This window comes from Erpetoichthys calabaricus, chromosome 10 (assembly GCF_900747795.2).
Source record: "Erpetoichthys calabaricus chromosome 10, fErpCal1.3, whole genome shotgun sequence".
Lineage (NCBI taxonomy): Eukaryota > Metazoa > Chordata > Cladistia > Polypteriformes > Polypteridae > Erpetoichthys > Erpetoichthys calabaricus.
Genome location: NC_041403.2, coordinates 90,823,556 through 90,845,380, shown reverse-complemented (window position 1 = coordinate 90,845,380; position 21,825 = coordinate 90,823,556). Strand labels below are relative to the sequence as shown.

The window sequence follows — 21,825 nt, the reverse complement described above, 5'->3', positions numbered from 1 at the left end:
AAGTAAACCATATCATGGGAACATGATATCAAGTTTATCCAGCAGCAAAGAAAACAAAAATAAAATACTAACATTTACATTCAGTCTTTAATATTATGAATAATGTAAAACTTTTGTTTCCCTGACTGATTGCTAGTTCTACTCTGTGGCACCAGTAATTACACCTGTATGACGATATAACTTTTTAGAGCTTTCACACATTAAATGATGGTGAAAGTGCTTTACATCAATTGTAAAACTGTATACATTTAGTAATAAAAACACATAAATCTAATTTGTATAAAATAACAAAGTGTACTAAAATATATTAAAGCTATTAAAATCAACATCAGGTCTTAAAAAAAAAAAAAAGAAGATGGAATGCATAAATGTCCAGTACTGCTACAAAAAAAAAATGGTCAAATGGCCAGAAAGAAGAGGACAACAAAAATCCCAGCTGCAGAAATTAAAACCTTAGGCTTTTCAAGGCCAAGAGACCACCCACCCTTCCATGGGCATTCTACCATGCATAAATGTGGCAACATCGATCCCAGCAACATTTCCATATGAGGAAAAACTTGTGTAGCTCTTCCAAGTCCAGGGAAGTGAGAAGTGTGAGTCTATTCTGGTAGCAAACATCAATAAAAAGGATATTAGTTCATCATAGGACTCACTTTAAGACAAACCCACACACAGGAGATCACTTTATGTTAGTCACTTCATCTAGAGCCTGAGAAACCAAGAACAATGGAGTTCACTACAAACAAGACAACATTGAGGTTTTACAAAAGGCACCTGAAATCCTGAATTATTTTCCAGTTTAACAACTGACAGAAAGCACAGATATTCAAAATAATAAAGGAATTTATTTTGTACTTATAAATTTCTGCTTTGATGGTATAAAAATATCACATTTAAAGCATGGAGCATTTCAGATTTAGCGCTGTATATATAAATACCCAAAATATTGCCTCATATACTTCAAAGATACTGCTCAAGCCATGACCACAAGATGAATAAATCGATCCATACCAAGGAATTTAAAACATACTGGTGTATTGGTTATTAATTAGCCAACAAAACTTCTGATGGGTTTACATTTTTGAACAACCTGGCCTTGCAGGAGCTGTTTGGAGAATTTATCACTCTACTACCAGCATCCCATTATGGAACACTGACCTACATCATAAAATCTTAGTTTTTTATTATTTTGTATATGAAATTCAAAGAACTTAAACTCCTCTATACACCGCATATTTTGCTTACAGTAACAAAAGGCTTGTGTTGAATAAAATATTCCTTTAATGGCGATCAAGAATATTTACTGTAAACATATACATGACACATGCATAAAAAGTGCTCAGGTGAAAGATGTCTTCATTTAAAGACAAGTTTTCTGGCACTTATTATAAAGGGCTATATATTTTCTTTAAGGATGTGAACACATTAGTGTTTCAATGTACAAATATACATACATTTTCACAGCCCAGTTACAATTAATGTATATTAGAAGTTTCATGACAACCATCATCACTAAGCACTTTTTTAACAGAGTGGAAAGAAATACACTGTTATTACATTAATGCAGAGGTAAGTAAAGTGAGACTAATTGCCAAGAATGTTCCTTCCAAAACTGTTCTTTTAAGAGAAGTGTCTTAGTTGTCTAGCTTAGTAAAATTATGCAGAAGGGAAAAAAATGGATGAATTATTAAAAAACAAACATATTTAGATGCACATTTCAATGACCAAATGGCCACAATACAGTAGAACATTTCACTGTGGGAAGCACAACAAAATATACTTCAACTAAAATTATTCTTACTATTTATTAATTTCCAAAATCTGCACTGTCCTGTTACAGAGGTGGGGAGCATTTTCTGTTACCTTCTCATCAAAAACATAACTGTACAATTACAGTAAACCTCAAAACTTTCTAAAATAAAACTTCTGACATTTTCATTTTCTGCATGTCTGTAAACCATATTCATTTAAGACTGTTTAATAATCCAATTCAGTAACGACTCCAGTACTGGAGATATCCAGAATTAACCCTAGATACCATGCTATTATCTACAAGTTAGTACCTTTAGTACTGCACTTATTCCTTAAATTTGTATTGTTGGGTACAGGACATGCTGTGAAGGGAAACAGGTACTGCAGGGGAATAAATCTGCAGGCAGTTAAAAGTGTGTGGATAGATTTTTTTTTTTGCTGTCTTGGTATGAAAATCAAGTTTTAAAGTTATTAAAACGGGGTGCTGTCTAGAGCAGAAAAAATGGAAAGTACGTCTCTTAGCGTTTAAGTCCTGCATTCCAAGTCCTTTATTGTATCTAACTGTTTAGTACCTAGAACTTTTTTTTAATATGTGTCTGTTTTTCCTGTTTATAAGAGCAAAAAAAGAATGTTTGCATTCATTATTCATTATATTTTTATACAGCATTGTATTTACATACTACTGGGGAAATGTACAAAAGTATTTCAGTTTTTTCTTCTTAAAAAGTTTCATATGAAATCAACTGATGAAAAGTAAGAAGACAAAGTTTATATTGGTTGATCCAAAGAAGTTTCAGCAAACATTATTGTACAGTACATGTAAGTTTCACCTTTAATGTGTTATCTTTAAAAAATTAAAACACAAAACAAAAAAAATATTGATTGTGTATTTATTTCATTTTTACCCATCAGTACTGTCAAAGTGGGACAGCTGGCCAACCCAATATTATCTAAAACCCAGTGTGTTTTACAAGTTGAAATTTAAACTTTAAGTAAAAGCACATTTACATTAAATACCTGGACAATCTTATATAAAAGCAAGAGACATGCCTTTTAGATATGAAGGGGTAAACGTTGTAAAAAACAGTGTTTAAGTACCCTTAAAACAATAAAGTATCACTTATTTACATGATTACAACCAAGGCACACACACACAATATATATATATATATATATATATATATATATATATATATATATAAAGAACAGGTGCCAATCACTTGTGTGTTTAAAGACATTCATAAAACACAATGGGGAAAAAAAAATAAAATTAACAAAAAATCAAATACATAAGGGCAATTATCTTCCTTTGTCATCTCAGTAAATGATACAAATACATGTGTGTATGCATGTATTAAATGTGTAACACAAATTCAGGGTGTTAAGATTTGTTTCATGGAATTATAACTGTCTGAATAATATGGCTGCTTTTATAGTCACTTTTCCTTGATCCACAACTTTCAGGGTACCATAATTTTTTCAGAAATTTTGTTTAGTGCAAACACATAATTAAGAACAGACCATCATTGTTTATACTTACTTACAGAAGAGGCGCTTAAAGTGAAATTGCAGTTTTTTTCTTTATACTACTCTGAGAAACCAGACCTGAAATTTAGATAAAAATATTCCACTTAATTATACCACTGATTCCTGAAAATACCCAAAAGCAGACTGTAAAAACAGGTTGAGTATTTTTCAGTATATCATGTAAAATAAGGATACAACAAAATTAACCCTTTCTTAATACCTTTCCAACCATGAGATAAAGAAAAACACAAGTTTTGGGTTAAATTAAATTAATTGAATAGTCACATGGACATTCTATGTATGTGTCAGTTTATTGGTTTACCAACTTACCAACACCAGCATATAACAATAACATTAGAAACTTTTTAAACCTCCCATCTAATATTATAGTACAAAATAAATGCAACGTCTTATTCAAGAAACAAATGTCAAATCCACTTTGTCATTCAATTTAAGAAACCCATTCCAGAAATCTGAAAACATTAACTTTAATTTCTTTCAGAGATGCACAACCGCAGCAGTATTATGTCCAAGCACACATTTGCAATGACACTTGTCAAAATACACTTCTTGTTTTTTTTTGTAACTTGCTTCAAAATGATACTAAAATTACACAATTTAAAAAGCTCATGGATATCATCTGAAGTATAAAACATGAAAAAAAAGACAAAAATAAAAAATTGTTTACAATGCAGTTTATCTTTTGGCTAACATTTTTCCATTCACATTTCAGAAGACACGGAAAATGGGGAAAAAACATTTTCTGAAAGACTTTCAAAGAGATACTTATGCTCAGTAATAATTACGATTCCATATAGTACCTCTGCATTTTCATGAGAAATTATTTTCCTGACAGTTTGTAAATTTTTGTAATTGTTACCAGCAGATACCCTATTACAGACATGTACAATATCATATGTGTATGAAACTTATCTAGTGCTTCTGAAAATTATAATATTTTGTTTTTAATCAAATTAATATTGATCATTATCAAGGTTTTCTTTCTCCACGCAGATATTTTGCACCATGTCTGGCACATACCTGCTTATGTTTGGTGCATATGAATTACTAATTTACTGTTAGAATGTATAAAATGTATATATCATGCACATCTTTACAAAATGCACTGCATTATTTCTTAAAACAAACCAATTTAAATGTGTGCACCTACATTGGTGACCACATAAATGTTGCTTTTTTCTTTTTTTAATTAAAACACTAGTGCCTAATTTACCATCCTCTTTATTAACTATCATTTCTTACCCATGCAATAAGCACATATGCCACCGAAATTTACCATTCAAGTAATTTTCTAGAAAGTACAGAATGGAAACATGTTAAAGGCAGACAATGTCAAATGAGTGCATCAAAAAGAAGCATAATATATTAAAAAAGTCTAACTTCAAAACTTCTTTAATAATAGATCAAAATACTTTCCCAGAGCATTTAAATATATGTGACACCCTATAAGGGATTACTTTTATACAGTGACTTCAAATTTTCTGTAAGTAAACCTTGTGGGTGGAGGAGAGAGGAGAAAAAGGAGAGAGAGGAGAAAAACAAAAAAAAAGTACAAAAATGATCCTCATTCCTGCAACCAAACACCCCACCCCTAACCCAAAAACGGGACTTTTAGCTTTTATCCTTTGGTCCATGATTTATCAACACTGTGTAATGAGGAAAGCTGGGCTTCAAATCTGAACTGGAAATGTTCCGTCTGGCTGTCCTTTTCAAGGTGGAAGCCCTCCAAGTGAATACAAACGAAGGGTTTTTACAGAGTTCATCAGTCTCAGTCTATTTTTACAGCAGCATAAATTTTTCGTATGAACATATATGCAGCATAAAATCCAATTGTCCCCGTTAACAACCAAAAAGACAGCACCATCAATGCAGTATACCCAAAATATAGCAGCGATGGGATGAATTCAACTATATCGAGCTGGGGGAAAAAAGAAAAAAAAAATTAAATTCCAAAGTAAACAGAATTAAGTGCATACAACATTTTATTCTGTTTTATGTTTATATTTTAAATTTTATTTTAATGTACAGGTTGAAACCATTTCAAAAACAGTAAGCTAGAAAGTTTCAAGAAACTATAAACATGATTATGCAGCTTAAAATCAAAAACATATTACAAATAAAGTACATCAAGCAGAATTACAATTTACGAATAATTTTTATTTTCTGCTTTGCAACAGACTATTTCAAAATTGTGTTTTTTGAGTTGCAATTTGAGTAATGACCCAAATATATGAGTCAAAGTTAATCAAAATCCTTATCTGAAATTAACACGTATACACTCACACCCTATGAGCTAAATTCTGTCAGTGAAACAAAAAATAAAGCACAATTGATTAACCATTCAAGTTTTGAAATATTTGCATAATTTGACAAAGGTTAAAAAATTACCTTGTTCACAAAATAAAAGATGGCATAGATAAGAACGTAGAAAGCTGAACCTCCAGAGACTAAAAACGTACGCCACCACCACCTATAATCCTATGAAAGAAAAAAAAAAAGGGGAAGAAAGTCAGGTTTATTATAAAAGGTATGAACAAAGACATTGAAGAAATTTCAGCTAATCAGTAAGACAGCAGGAGATACAGTATATCAATACAAACTTTACATAAGGAAATGCATATTATTTTTTAATGGAATTTGAATTGAGTTCAACTAATACAAGAATGATAAGAAGCTAATGCCAGCTTGGTTGTAATATTGCCAAAGTAGAAATCTTTAGTTGCATACAAGTAAAAGGAACAACAACAATGTCACGGAATAAAGTGATATGGGGTGAGAAAGAGATATCAAAAAAATAAAGAGTCAGAGACAAAGGTCCTAAAGGAAAACATAGGGACAGTACCCAAATAAATGGAGAAAAGTACTGGAGCATTTAGGAAAAAGAACTGGCAGAAGACAGAATCCAAACCTGTGGCATAGAGCTTTTGTGATGGAAAACACAGACAGAATATGAACTTAAATTGAGTATGTTGATGATTTGTATTTTTTTTTTTATAAGAAAGGGAAGTGTATTTAAAATATAGCTTTTTTTTGAGGGATGGCAGGCAGTCAAAAATTCCTTTATTCTGAACCCTTTAATACAGCTGAGGGGCTCAGGAGTGCTGAAGAACCTACAGCTGCCAGGATTCACCATACAGAGATCATTATTTTTAACTTATCAGATACTTTAATCAAAGGAGACCCTAATCAAGATACATTTCTGTGTTTGACAAAAAAGTATAAAAAGTTAAAACTCCTTTGTACTAAACTTCATCAAAGTAGTAATCATCTTTAAAAATTAGATGGTGAATTAAGGAAAAAGGGACAACAAAATTGACAATATATTAGAAAATGGTTATGACACAAATCTGCAGCTCTTTAGGATTGAGGAGTATCACATTCTGTACCTAGCTGTTTTATGAGTCAGTAAGTTTGCAGTTAATTGATCATCCAAGGAGAATCATAATAAGATGATGAGATTCACTTTTTTTTTAAAAGAACATATTCAAAAATATTTCAAAATTGCTGGGGCAACATCTGCTTAAAAAATGATGACATCTGTACTTTCTTTAACTAAGTGCAATTTCCTGATTTCTTTTTTTTTGCTGAGCCTCTTAGACTGGTTACATGACTAATATTATAATATACTCGTAGGTGTCCTGTGATGAAACATGGCTGATAGGGGCAGAGCACACAAGTTTGAGTTCAATAGAGATTAATGTGAGTGGCCAAATTTAATGAAAGAAGGAAACAAAGTCACAGAGTTCAGGTAAAGGACTTAAACTAGCTTAAACTAATGCCTATTAAATCAGTCATTTTCTGTTGATGCATTTGGACAAAGTAACATGCTTTCTTGGTTTACTTCTTTTATTCGCATCAATTTAATCTTTGTGTTTCTCCTCACTCGATGAAACAATTTAAAATGGTACTGCTTAAACGTTTTGGGAGAAAAAAAAAAAAGATTTCAAAAACAATGCAAAACAGAAAACCCCTTATGGAAAAACTTGTGAAAGCTAACAAACTTTGTGAGCCTACACTAGCTTTTAGAAAATGCCTGCACTTATCATAATGGATGCTGTGTAACACAGTTATTAATACAGACCAGAAACATTATTGTACAAGATCATTCAAAACTCATGGAAGTAAAAGTGAAATTACTGGTTATAAGGCTTAATAAAAAAGTAAAGATTTTCAATAAAAACATTTTTTTATAAAATATTTTTGAAGGACATTCTAAGAACGTTATATTGTCCTAAGAGATAAGTTCTCTATTTTTCAAATTAAAAGTTCTTTTTTCACATTCAATTAACACTTGAAGCTGTGCCCTAAAGAGAAGCATTTTTTGTTTTTAAAAATACCCAGTCTGCTCTTGCACTTTAGAATGGGGGGGGGGGGGGGGGGGGGGGGGGGGGGGGGGGTATAGGATACTGGGGTCCAAATATAAAGGAAAAATCCGTTAAACTTACCAAATACACCCACTTTACGGAGGAAAATGTTATGATTTAAGAAAACATGCCTTCCACATTTGAGGTATCCATGTGATAACAAAAAGTTACTAGAAATAATTATTTTATTACAGTATTACTTTCTCAAGGTAAGGATATATTTACTGCTCATCTGTCTGCTTGCAGCGGCCATTATGGGTAGAGATACGACAAACGTAAACAACCCACACCCTCAGGCGATATGCACACCAGGTGGGAGCATAATAATTGGAGTATTTCAGAGTTTTATTGTAGTTTGTACACATAGCAATAAATCTAAACTGAACTGATTACACTACATTGTATTTTTAATAAAAGCCTTAGACTTTTGAAAGAGCCGAGCCACATTTTCAGTGGCATGTCTTCTGCCCATGCACAAAAAAAAAAAAACTCAGGAATTGAAAAGGCCTAGTGTGCAATGTTTAATAGAGCAGACTTAAGCACCACAAACCAATCATCAGTTTTTTTTAAATAAAAGATGTGTCACTCTTGCTGAGGATATCAACCTGAGCATGATGTTTTTGAGTGAGTAAATTTACTAATGCTGATGTCGATTATCAATTCATAAATGTATGGGAAGAACATAGACTACATGCGCTATCACGCTGCCTATTTTAAAACATCTGTACTGAACTTACTAAACTTGCACTGAACTCACAAAATTTCAGCCTAATTAAACTCAGATGAATTCTGTGTTGCTATGTTGGCCCTTATGTAAGTGTGTGTTCACCCTGAAATGGACTGTTGCCCTGCCCAGGTGTTGTTCTATCCTTGTGTCCAACACTTGCTGGGACAGACTCCAACTGCTGCCATGACACTCAGCCCTGGATAAGAGTTTTAAAAAGATGGGCCGATTATTTTTATTATTATTCCTATGGCACAAAAATATATTAACAGCTTAATGGAAGGATAAATATTGATAATAATGATTATGATATTAATATTATTAGAACACTGCAACATTAGTATTATCCTTTAAAACATTATTTTTCAGGTGTTACTCCTTCCTTGAACCCTACTGTTGCTGGGATAGGCTCCAGCTTTAGCAAAACCCTGTCTTGGTTAAGTACGTTAAGAATAAGGATGGATGGATGGATGCCTGTAGCATCTGCTTGTTACATGAGTACATGCCAGCAGTCTGTATCTTTCCAAAAAGAAAAAATCTTTCATGGTGAAAAACTAAGTGATTGAGACTTTTTTCAGTTATTATTGTCTAGCTGTCTACAGAACTGAGATGGTTCACATCTGGGCATCAATACTACAGAACTGAGATGGTTCACATCTGGGCATCAATATTCAATGACAATAACATCTCTGGATGATGACTTTCCAAAGTGAATCCATGTCCCTTAAACAGTGCTGTGGAGGAAAATGAAATTAGCGAATTGATGCACACAGCTGGTCTCCTTTTAAAATGGCGGAATCTCAAAATAACAGTTTGCTTCTTGCATAATTTTATTCTCAATGTGATGCAGATACTGTGTTTGACAATATGTGTGTAATCATAAGACTTGGGTCAATCCTCATTTAACATTCTTGGTATAAAAAAATGGACATGTTCCTTAAGTTTTAAAGATTTTCTAATGGATCCTGGTACCCTATACCTCTATTATAAAATGCAACAGCGGGCAAGTTATTTTTTTAAATTTATAAAACTACGGGGCTTTGCCCCCTGGTTACTTCGCTCGACCACCCCCTCCCAGGCATGCTATGCTCCAGCCAATTCGCTTCTCTGCCACTTGCATTTTCAAGGGGGAGGGGTTTGCATCTGAATGCACACTGAGGAGATGCGGTCTGATCAGCTACTGTCTTTCTCCTGCTGATGCCGTGAGTGTTCTGCTTGTTGCGCTGCATGTCGTCCAAGCCTTCCAAGATTTTTTTTTTTTTATTATAAATAGATATGCATCATTTTTGAATGCAATTTCATGTGGTCAACTAATATACTGTATAGCACGATTATGAAGAAATTACTTCAACTTGAAAAATGCAGAATTGCTCTTTAAATCAAATTCCATGATTTTAACGGTTTTCTAATACTTACTTCATATAAACAGGTGCTGTTTTGCAACAAAGTGTTTGAATTTTTTTTAAACATTATGTTAACCACTTTTGTGATACCACCATGGAACTTTGTTCTATGAATAAAAAGTCATACAGTATTTTAATACAAGTTGGATCTATTTACACTTACACTTTTCTATTTACACTTATTCTGGGATAGCTGTAATCTCCAGGAAGGACTTATTAATTTAAACCTTTTACTATTCCCCCTTTTAAAACCTTACTAGTCAAGTGTAAATACTAGGTGTCCCCAAAAAATGTATACACACTTTGAATTATTATAAATAAAAGGTTTTTTAAGATACATCCAAGTTTTATAATTCAAATTAAAGAAGACAAATGTAGAATCAGTTATCATAAATGTTCAAACTACTTGCACTTAGGCACTGCTGATAATGCGGACCAATTGGTTTACAAACCTCACAAATCTTTTCATTTGGTATTTGGCTGCATTCTCTTTCAATGATGGTTTTCAATTTATTGGTTGTTTCAGTTTTGTGAGATAAACCTTATTTTTGGCATGACCCCATTAAAAGTCCATTGCCCTGAGGTACGGTGAATGTGACGGCTACCTCTTTGTCCAATCCATTTATTTGGCATATTTTCATCAAGAAAGTTCCTCACATCATGATGGTAGTCTGGAGGTGCTCCATCCTGCTAGAAATAAAACTGGTACTCATCACCAGACTACTCTCAAATGTGTGGCATGACAGATTTCTGCAGCAAGTTCAAATAAATGGCACCAGCTGCAGTGCTGTCTTAATAAAAATTGTAATTATAATCATTTAAAGTGTGCATACATTTTTGGGACACCCTGTATAATAATTTACATCACACTAAATCTGTCTATTATTAAAATGTATGTAATTTTTTGGTAATCCCCCACCCCCCCATCTCAAAGAGCATATTAATACCTACCTCTGCACAAAGCTGGAAATATACCATTACAATACTAATCTGTGAGCAAGAAACTACCAAAATGATGAAGACTAAAAAGAGGAATCCAAACAGGTAGTAAAACTGATTCTCCCATATAGCCTAAAGGGAAACAAAAAATATATTATTACTGAATGGACCAAGATTTTATGCTGCTACAATTAATTAACTATTAATGAATTACGCAAAAATCTGAGATGCATCCTTTATTCATTATCAGTACAGTATGCCGTATCCTGAATTAATTATAAAAAAAAAAAAAACACGCACACACACACACAAAATAATGTTTGAACTGCACAAATGTGTTAGCAAATGCATGGAGGTATACAAACATTAAACTACATTTGAAACCCTAGTTTGGACTTTAATATTTCTTTCACAACAGACATACAGTATAAATACAAGATCTCTCTTTACAAAGTAAAACAAACATCACTAATTCACTAAATTTTACGAAAAGCATGTGGTATCACTGGTGTATTTTACAGGAAAAGAGTTGTAAAATGTATGCATAGCATAACATTCAGGTGTGGTTGAGGACTTAATTGTTTTAACATTTGAAACACTTAATTTTGTTTGTCATTAGATAATATCACATTTTTGTTTACAATTTTTTTTACTGTAAGTCATACGCAGAAATACTTTAGAGCAGAGTTTCATGCGGATGGGTAGAGACATGACAATAGGTGCTTTCCACATTTTACAAGAACACACTTAAAATTACTAGAAGTTGTGTGTATTATATTAAAACAACTCTCCAAAGTGGAGGGGGCAGAATTAGTAATAATGAAAGCAGTTTAAAAAATGCTAAATTTCCATGATCTTTTCAGCATTCTAAAATCTTTGTCAAGCATCTGTTGCTGCATTATTTATTTATCACTACTTGTTTGAATTTTAAACTACAATGTCAATTATAACCATCCTTATATAAATATTACTAGTAAATATTTTCTCAACTTATCAATATTTTTCCCTTTGTGTTTAGTAAATGCTCAAAACATATTTAGGATTAATATTTTATTTGCACTGTTCTCATGTCTCTTCCGTCATCTTCCAGATCTCCTGCATAACTAAAATAAAGCAAAACCAGATCTAGTCTGAGAAAGAGCTGTAATGGAACTCTTTGCAATATTTAAATGATGTTTTATTTCCTATAGTAACCAATATTTGTAAATCAAACAATCTAAACATATCATAACATTTCAATAACATACATATTAATAATAAAAAATAAATAAGTTCTGTTAACTTACACTGAAAATGAAGAAAAGTTCTATAAACATTGCACCAAAAGGTAGAATGCCAGCCATAAGAATTCTAGATAACAAAAATAAAGAGGAGCATGAATATGATGTGGTTATTAAAATACCTTATTTTAAAAATACCACTGAACATCTTTCAGGATTGGTTGATTGATAACATGCATACATTTGGTTTCATTGCTTGTATCATCTTTGTCTGGCGTACCATATGAACTCCTATTTATCCTATGTACTAAACACCCATTATGTTGTTATATATAAGCATGAGAGGAGACCTGGGTTCATTTCCCGGGTCCTTCCTGCGTGGAGTTTGCATGTTCTCCCCGTGTCTGCATGGGTTTCCTCCGGGCGCTCCGATTTCCTCCCACAGTCCAAAGACATGCAGGTTAGGTGGATTGGCGATTCTAAATTGGCCCTAGTGTGTGCTCGGTGTGTTTGTGTGTGTCCTGCGGTGGGTTGGCACCCTGCCCAGGATTGTGTCCTGCCTTGTGCCCTGTGTTGGCTGGGATTGGCTCCAGCAGACCCCCGTGACCCTGTGTTCAGATTCAGCGGGTTAGAAAATGGATGGATGGATATAAGCATGAGATTGGCAAATGTAAAATCTTTTAGAAGACAGTCATTTTACAGATATACAGTGAATTCAGAAGCTATTCAGACCCCTTAATTTTCTGCACACCGTATTGTAATTACAATTTAATTTCAAATGGATAAATTAGCCATTTTTGCCCATCAATCTACACTTAATTCATAATGACAAAGTGAAATTGTGTTTTCAGAAATGCTTGCACATTTATTAAAAATGAAAAACTAAAATCTCTCATTCAAGTATTTAGTCCCTTGTACATTGTAGTAGCCCTTCTGGCAACGATTACAGCTTAAATTCTTCTTGGGTAAGTTCCTTAAGCTTAGCACACCGGAATTTGAGCAGTTTGTCCCATTTTTCCTGGCTAATCCTCTCATACTCTATCAGACTGGATGGGAAGTATTTGTAAACTGTCATCTTCTGGTCTTTCCACATGTGTTCTATGGGGTTTAAGTCTGGGCTTTGGCTCGGCCACTCAAGGACAGTCAGAGTCTTGTCCCAAAACCACTGCAGTGTTGTCTTGGCTGCACTCTTCAGGTCATTGTTGTGCCGAAAGACGAACCATTGTCCCAGTCTGAGCTAGTATGTACAGTGGAGCAGATTTTCTTCAAGGATCTCTCTGTATTTGACTGCATTCACCCTTTCCTCAACTGTGACCAGTCTCCCTGTCGCTGCTGCCATCACCATGCTTCACCAGAATGACAATATTAGGCAGATGATTTGCAGTGCCTGGTCTTTTGCCATATATAGCACTCGGAGTTTCCCCCAAAGTGTTAAATTCTTATCTCACCAGAACAAAGTGTCTTTTTACTCATGCTCTCAGAGTTCTTTAATCGACATCTAACAAACTCCAAGCTGGCTACCATATGCTACTCTACCATAAATGCCTGATGGATGGAGTTATGCTGAGAGGGTTGCCCTTCCCACGTGTTCTCCCATCTCAGCAGAGGACTCCTAAAGGTCTGTTAGAATGATCATTGGGTTCTTGGTCACCTTCCTGACCAAAGTTGTTCGTCCCCAGTTACTCAGTTAGGCCTGTAGGCAAACTCTAGCAAGAGTCCTAGTGGTTTTAAACTTCTTACCATTTCACAATTATTATGGCCACTCTGCTCCTGGAAATGTTCAAAGCTTAAGAAGTGGTTTTATATTGTTGAATTCACCATAATTGATTGCAGTGTTCTATAGTGTTTTCCTTGGGCTTCACGGTTTGGTTTTTGTTTTGACATACATTGTTGATTTTGAGACTTTATATATACAAATATGAGTCTTTCTAAACTATGTCCAATCAGTTCAGTTTGCAACAGATGGCCACCAAGCACATTCTAGACAAATCTAAAGGATAATTAAAGCCCTTACAGAAAATTTGAGTACCACAGCAAAGAAAAATACTGATTTCAGATTTTGCTTTTTTATTAATTTGCAAACTTCTCTGAAAACATGTTTTTCCTCTGTCATTATGGGTTATTAAGTGTAGAGTGATGAGCAAAAATGACAAATTAATCAATTTAAAATTAAATCTACAACACAATAAAGTGTGCAGAACGTGAAGGGGTCTGAATACCTATTGAATCCACTTTATATATTTTGTTCTGTTTTTCTTGGTGAGGTGTCGCAGTACCAGAATGCTGAGCTGGGCTGACAAGACCTCTCTTACCTCCTGAAACTTCCTTCAGCCGTTATTGGGATGTTCCCACAATAGTCAAGAGATATAATCCCTCTAAGATGTTCTGATTCCACACCCTGGACTTTTAATAGTTGGCGGCATGCAGGTATGTAGAAGAGGAAGGCTTTCAAGATATTCTAAATACATGTGCAAACCATCTCAACTGGCTCCTCTCGATCCAGAGAGGTCGCAGGGTCAGAGAGGTCGCAGGGTCATCCATGGTCCTCCTGTATTACTGAGGTCCTCACCTGTGGGCCCAACAACTTTTCTCAAAAACTTCAATACAGCTGTCAAATATGTCATGTTTATGAAATATTATCATCAATTAAATCTGGACCATTTAAAAATTTTTTAGGAATGTTATTTCTAATATAAAAAGCCACCACAGTGGGTTTTCAATGAAAGTTCAGTGAATTTTTGGATTTTATAGGACTGGGTTACGTAATAGTGAAATGTTACTATTGTGATATAGTTCTAAATAATTGTTGGGATGTCCTTATTAATTTAATTCATATTGTTACTAAAAATAAAGGTGAATATTCCTAAAATACAAAAAAAATCTAAAGTTTTCACAAGCAGTGTTGACTCTTAAGACTTTTTTGCACTCCCATCTGTAAGAGATAATCATCAAAATGAATGGAACATACAGCTTTAGTCTGGTTAGAAGCCCTGAGAGAGCACTTACCATTGCTGGATGCTCATCAGGGACATGAGGTCAGGGGAGCCAGGTGTCACCATGAAAATTTTAAAAAAATCTAATAATGATAACATAAAATAAATTTGTCCACTGTTCTGTGCTATAAATTTGTTTTCTGTATGATTCAAATAATTTTGATCATTTTTATAGTCAAAATCGCTGAATTGACACATTGCCTGTTCAAATACAGGGGAGAAACGCGAGGTGTGGCAGCGACGAGCCTCACCTCAGACTGCGCCCTCCCTCACACGCGGGGTTGATGCATGCAATTGGCACGTGCCCATTGCTGTCTCTCTGTATGTCGCCAATATAATGATTGCAGAGAGTAAGAGATATTACAATATTACATTCTATGAGCAAAGCACATTTTAAGTAATTAAACAACATCTTTTATGATTATTAGGAAGCCTTTTTAAAATTAGCATCTAAAAATCTAAGCTGAAACAGAAAACACCTTACCCAACAAATTTATTCATATACCATCTCTGCTCTGGAATCTGGCGAGGAATCTGGTTAGTGCGAACAGGGTTATCATAGGGTTGTTTCCGAAATCCAAAATAGTAACCCAAGTAGACAAGAGGTAAAGAAATCCCAAACCACATACATAACAATGCAAGCATAGTAGAAAATGGTACCTGAAAATGAAAAAGAACAGGTTTACTCAACTGTCCTATATTTATGGCCGAGTCAACCAGTAGGTGAAACGGAACACTCTTGAATGCAGTATTTGTTTTCATTGCATGTACAACACTTTTTTTTTTTTTATAAAAGGTCACATTCACTCATAAAATACATAACAAGACTTGCAGTTAGCCATCTCAAAACCTCAGGTTTCACAGGGAATGGTAAAAACAATCCAAATGTTCCACCAAGATTTTGAACTAGTGACACAGTAAAAAAAAAAATAAACCAAAACTTTGCAAACTTCACAAAAAAAGATGACCACTCCAACAATGCATTCAAGTGTATCGTTGGCAGAGAAGTCTAGAATAGTTACCAGTCATGACATTCGCAAAAAATAATACAATTTTACTCCTGTGCTCAGAATTATTTTCATATACAATCCAAATGATTATCTGTATGACTGCACTGAAATTATTGTCTATTAACATATGCTGTTCACACACTGCTACAGCAACACTTTAATATCTATGAAATATTTTATATTGTATTATTTTATATATTTTATATACTATTTGTTTCTTGAAGCATCCTGAAAGATTTTAACAAAAAAGCCGTTTAATCTGTTGATTGCAGAACATTACCTCAGTTATATCAGAGCACATTCTAGCCAGTTTTCCACCTCAAAGGTTTTATGAAGAAATGTTTTGAAATGTTTGCCAATGTAGCCAATGCAACAATAATTCTTCTGATTTAGTGGATAAATTGTTGATAAAAAAATAATGCATTTACACATAAATTTAATATCGTCCAATAGGATTTTCATTATGTGTCATAGAAAAAGACACAGCTTGTCAAACTCAAAATACCTGTAGCTTCCACAGTGTTTAGTAAATGAATGGCCATGCACACTGCATGAACACAGTGGTGGTCAACAGTCTTACAGTACTAACCCCATATGTTCCTCTCACAGCTCTGTACTTGGCACAAGTGGCCAATTGTACAAAGCTATCATAAAACACTTTAGGGCTGAAGCTGGTTGGTAGTGACCACCTAGAAGTCCAAAAAATAACCCTATGCAAAAACACTATTTCAAGTGTCGATCTTGACATTCTAAAATGCTGTGGCCAAAGGTTTTCAGTAAAATGGTTATCTCACCTACATCCTCTTAAAACTTTGTGGCGCATTATGTTTTCTATACATTTGACTTATTGTTGATTAAATGTGCAATTTATTGTAGGTGTATCACATAAGCAAATATTTAAATTCTTCTTTGTAATCTTCAGATGTTATTAACTGTGGTAGCAGATATATAAGAATTATTAGGAATTGGCCTAAATTAGTCAGTTGTTTGAATATCCTATCCATTTAGTATTTGTCACTTTCAACCCATATAATACGGAAAAATCAGAGATGCCAAAATGGCTTAATGTATGATATGTGAAATTTAGGATAGAAACACATTTAACAACCTTTTTTTCCCCCAAAGTAAAGCAAAACTTGTGCTATAGAAGCCTTTTTCTCAGGAAATGACATCATTATGTAAAATAATTTTAATCACTACAACTCTGCTTTGCAAAAATTAACTGCTGAAAGCAAAATTTGCAATTGGTTATTTAATGCATTTTCATTTTACTGTTTCAAAACATGAGCATTCAGTCAATAGAAACAGTTACTGAAAGTGATCTTTTTTCTACTACTAGCCAACCCGCGGTGTACCATACGCCGCATAATTATGTATTGATGGGTGAACACTTCCTGAAAGACACAGTTGTCCAAATGGGGTGGGTTTGAGGATATGACTGTAAGTGAATGCAAAGATGGAACTCTGGAGAGAGGGTGGGGAACCGGGCCCGAGAGGTTTCGGGTCCTAACCATCCAATGACAGGTCGGCACAACCAGTAACGATCCTTCCGCAGGTTCACCTACGGAACCCGTGTTAGGACATTTACATCCTCTAGATAGGCAAGTTCGATCGTCTGATGCCCATTCTGCCCCCGCCATTCTAGTCTGCCGATTTCTTAAGTCATCGTTCAGTACGCACTTCCTGCTCATGTGTCCGCCCCCAACTCCTTCCCTGAATTGCTTTCGTCTGTGTACAGTCCACATGCACTTGTGAGTCACGTTGACTGTTCATTTTCCACACACCGACTCAGTCACATGCACTTGTGTGCCACGTTCGGGCTGGGTGAGGTTTCCCATCATGTTGAGTCCAATTAAGCCAAAGGCTCCACACCTGGTAGTGCCCTTCCGTTAATTCCTTTAAGTTTCAGCTTTGCAACCATATGCTACAGTTCACATGCACCTGTGAGCCACGTTCTGGCCGGGTGAGGTTTCCCGTGATGAGTCAAATTAAGCCACTGGCTCCCCACTTGGTGCTGCCCTTCCGTAAATTCCTTTCAGTTTCAGCTTTGCAACCATACTCCCCCTGGAACCCAAAGACTCTGGTTACCCGGTTGGCTGCCCGGTGGGTTATGGGAATAACGCCACCGGATCACCAGTCAGCGTCGTGTATGGTCAGAACTACGACGGTATGTGATCTTCTTTGAACCTCCGACTTTCGTTCTTGATTAATGAACACAATCTTGGCAAATGCTTTCGCTCTCGTGCCATTGTCGGCTGTTTAGTAAATTGCTGGTGGGCAGGGCTCTGTGAGTTGGCGGGAGTGCTGTCTTGCGTGCGTCTTGCTTGCCATGGACTTAGTGAATTATATATATAGACAGTCAATACATACTGTTTGCGACCTACCAGCAAATAGCTGACATATTAACTAAGTATATGCATAATTATGTTTACGCATGGAAAATATGTATAGATATATGAAACAGTTTAATTTAACAATATACAGTATAAGTAAAAGCAACCAAAAAAATAGCAAAATCTGTATAGTGGCTAATGTATTTAGATCATTGGAAAATAAATAAGGAGGAAGTTCTTCTCAAAGGTATGCTCCAGTCTAAAGAAACATGCTGATTAGCAGCAGTACTGAATTTGTTATTACTTCTCTTTTCCTGACAAATATGGTATGTTTTTAGACAACATATGTGAATCACAAAGACAAGTATGGTAAATAAATAATACTAGGGATAGTAAGTTATTTTGACTAGAAGTTACTGATTGGTTTTATACCTACCGTAGATACTCGCGTATTAGTCAATCTCGCAGATAAGTCGAGTGTATTTTTAAGCCGAAAATTACGAAATTTGTTATGACCCGCGTATAAGTCGAGGGTAAAACTTGACAGCTTATCAGAGATAGAGGGCGACAATCAGCTGTTAATGGCGACAAAACTCACTGTCACGTCACAGGCATTCCCTCTGTGCTTGGAGAATTGTTAGACTCGTTGACTCGGCAACTAATCCTTGCGTATGCGTGAGTTGCGAAATGTAAACAAATGTAAACAAAAGCAAGATGGCATCGACATGTCAAAAGGGAGCGAAACGAGTGCAGAAAAGAAAACACTCGGCAGACGATGTTTTGCACATTATCGCTGAGTCGGACTCTGATTTTTCAGAATCGGATTTTATTGACAGTGATCAGGAATCGAGCAAGAGAATGAGAAGCTGGCATCAGCTGATTGGACACCAGCCAATGCCGCGCCAGCTGAACGCATTCGCGCAGCTGATGCACCTACGGCAAGGTTTGCGTGGGAAGAATACCCAGACATTGATCCGAACTGGTTACCAGACTTCACAAGACAGCATGGCTTGCTGTTGGACACGACAGATCACCCGCTGCTGGACTACTTCAGGCTGCTCTCTCCTGATGCTGCTTTTCAGCTACTGTCAGACGAGACAAACAGGTAGGCAGAGAAATTTTTTGAATTACAATACAATACAGTTTATTTTTGTATAGCCCAAAATCACACAGGAAGTGCCGCAATGGGCTTTAACAGGCCCTGCCTCTTGACAGCCCCCCAGCCTTGACTCTCTAAGAAGACAAGGAAAAACTCCCAAAAAAACCTAGTAGGGAAAAATGGAAGAAACCTTGGGAAAGGCAGTTCAGAGAGAGACCCCTTTCCTCAGAGAGAGACCCCTTTGCGGGCTGCGCTTGCATCGCATTGATAGCGTGCTTGCCTTGGTTCTTTTGATTCCAAATCTGGTTGCACGTGGCAGCTAATGGTATGTTTGTTATCCAAAACCTGCAAAAGCTAATGCTCAAATTCAAGTATTTCACAGTTTAAAGAATTATTTAATGAAATTAGAAAAAAATAGCTAATTAGCAATAGTGTTGCTGGCTTATAATTATTTCAAAGACCATGGGAATCGGCAGATGACCGGAGACTTAACACCGTGAAGCGTTGAGTGTACAATGTCATTACCCAAATCTTTTGGACAATTGTGTTGCCCCGTGGATAAGTCGACCCTGTTTTTTTGAATGAATTTTAAGGCATAAATTTTTCGACTTATATGCGCGTATCTACGGTAAATATTATTTATTACAATAACTTTATAAAAGTGAAAAATGGGCATGACATGAATGTTTACATTACCAAAAGATAAAATGTCAGAAAGGGTATATACACATTTGATATATCCTGTTAAGTCATCATTTGAATCTCTGAAAGGTTCTCTAATATCAGTGTTAAACGGTTCTCAAAAATCGCAGTGCTCCGTGCACACATAAGCAAAGCTTTTCAGTTACTTGGAATTATACTTAGCACTAACCTAGGAAATTGCCAGGCCAAGTTCCCCACAATACCAGTCTCAAGCTTTGTTTTGCCCTTGACTTGGTTATTCAACAGTAATTTTCCAGAATAGCATGTCTGTGTCAAAGAAAATCTACCTACTTAATGCCTAATATGTGAAATGTATTTTTAATTGAATAATAAAACTTCTAAAGAAGCTTGGCACATAAAGTGAATCAATAATGACAAGAAATACAAGACTTTGGATATAACCACTCAAAACAACAAACTAATCAGAGCTCTACTGTCTGGGTATTTTTTCAAGACAAACCAGGTAAAATATTTTGCAAGTTATAGGCTTGACAATAAAAAATAAAACAGAAACTTCTCAGTTTTGCATTTTTCATCTCATTTTGCCACTTATATGATTACTTTTAAATACAACGTATAAAATCTAACATTATACAGTTTCAGACCTAGTTTCCAATATTCATCAGTTTCACTTTAAAATTTAAACATTTATCATCAATACTTCACCTCTTCACTCCAAACATTTTAATGTTAATTGTTAAACAAAAAAAATGTTGTATTTTCTCACCGCTCCTGAAGAATGTTCTCCCCATATAAAGCAGTTCAATATAAAGCAGATTCCAAATACAACAGCAGGGTACAGAGTTGCAGTCTAGCGATAACAAAGGAAAAGCAAAAACAAGCTTCAGACGTCAGATCGCGGAACATGCTCACAGTTTTTTGTTTTTTTTTTAGGATTTATTAGTAATTAGTATTAGGAATTTGTTAGTTTTCGCATACCCCTTGGGGTCAGAGCGCAGGGTCAGCCATTATACAGCACCCTTGGAGCAATTGCAGGTTAAGAGTCCTTACTCAAGGGTCCAGCACAGTAGGATCTCTCTTGACAGTGAAAGGGTTTCAAACCGGCAACCCTCCGGATACCAACGTAGATCCTTAGCCTCAGGTCCTTAAAGTATGGACAGGAACACTAGCAATTTACATGTTAATGAATAATGTACAGGTAGTTGCTGACTTATGACCTATGCATCTTACAACCATTCGACCTACAACCACTAGAGCTTCTCACGGGCAAATGAGTTTTCCTCACACAGGAAACTCATTCTTCTCAACCTCAGTTTATCACCTGCAGCGGTTTCAACTACGTTCAATTACATTTGTCTTACAATTACAGGAAAAAGAAGCAACTGATCTCTACACAAAAAATGAAGGTGATCAAGAAGTATGAGGGAGGACAGAAAGCAAATGCAGTCACATATGACTAAGTTATCCCATTGTAACCGGTGTTTGCTGCACGCGTAGTACTGCTGTGCTTTAGCTTTGAATCCGGTTAACCTCTGAAGCTTCTCAGCGGTGGGGGTTGATTTGTTTTTCGATCCTATTTTTGTAACAATTGATTTATTTGTATGGAATGTTGTGTGATTTCAATAAAATCAATAAAATTAAAAAAAAAACAAAAAAAAAAACTCTGAAGCTTCTTCGTTGTGATTCACGATGTGCCATATCGTGTAAACCATCACAAAGGGGTAATGAAGCCACACTGAACTCCTTTATCTGTTAATGTTTTATTATTATTTATTAT

General features: G+C 35.2%; 1 protein-coding gene across 1 annotated transcript in view; it reads right to left on the bottom strand.

Annotated features, from left to right (window-relative positions):
* Nucleotides 1-3,289: 3,289 nt before the first annotated feature.
* The window catches only part of tm9sf4 (transmembrane 9 superfamily protein member 4), a 127,624-nt gene continuing 109,088 nt past the window's right edge, over nucleotides 3,290-21,825 (bottom strand). The window contains exons 13-18 of the mRNA XM_051933293.1: nucleotides 20,815-20,898; nucleotides 15,428-15,603; nucleotides 12,017-12,080; nucleotides 10,743-10,862; nucleotides 5,689-5,778; nucleotides 3,290-5,218 (exon numbers count right to left, since the gene is read on the bottom strand). Of these exons, the coding sequence (XP_051789253.1) occupies nucleotides 5,069-5,218; nucleotides 5,689-5,778; nucleotides 10,743-10,862; nucleotides 12,017-12,080; nucleotides 15,428-15,603; nucleotides 20,815-20,898 (684 nt within the window). The 3' untranslated portion in view covers nucleotides 3,290-5,068. The remainder of the gene's footprint in view (nucleotides 5,219-5,688; nucleotides 5,779-10,742; nucleotides 10,863-12,016; nucleotides 12,081-15,427; nucleotides 15,604-20,814; nucleotides 20,899-21,825) is intronic.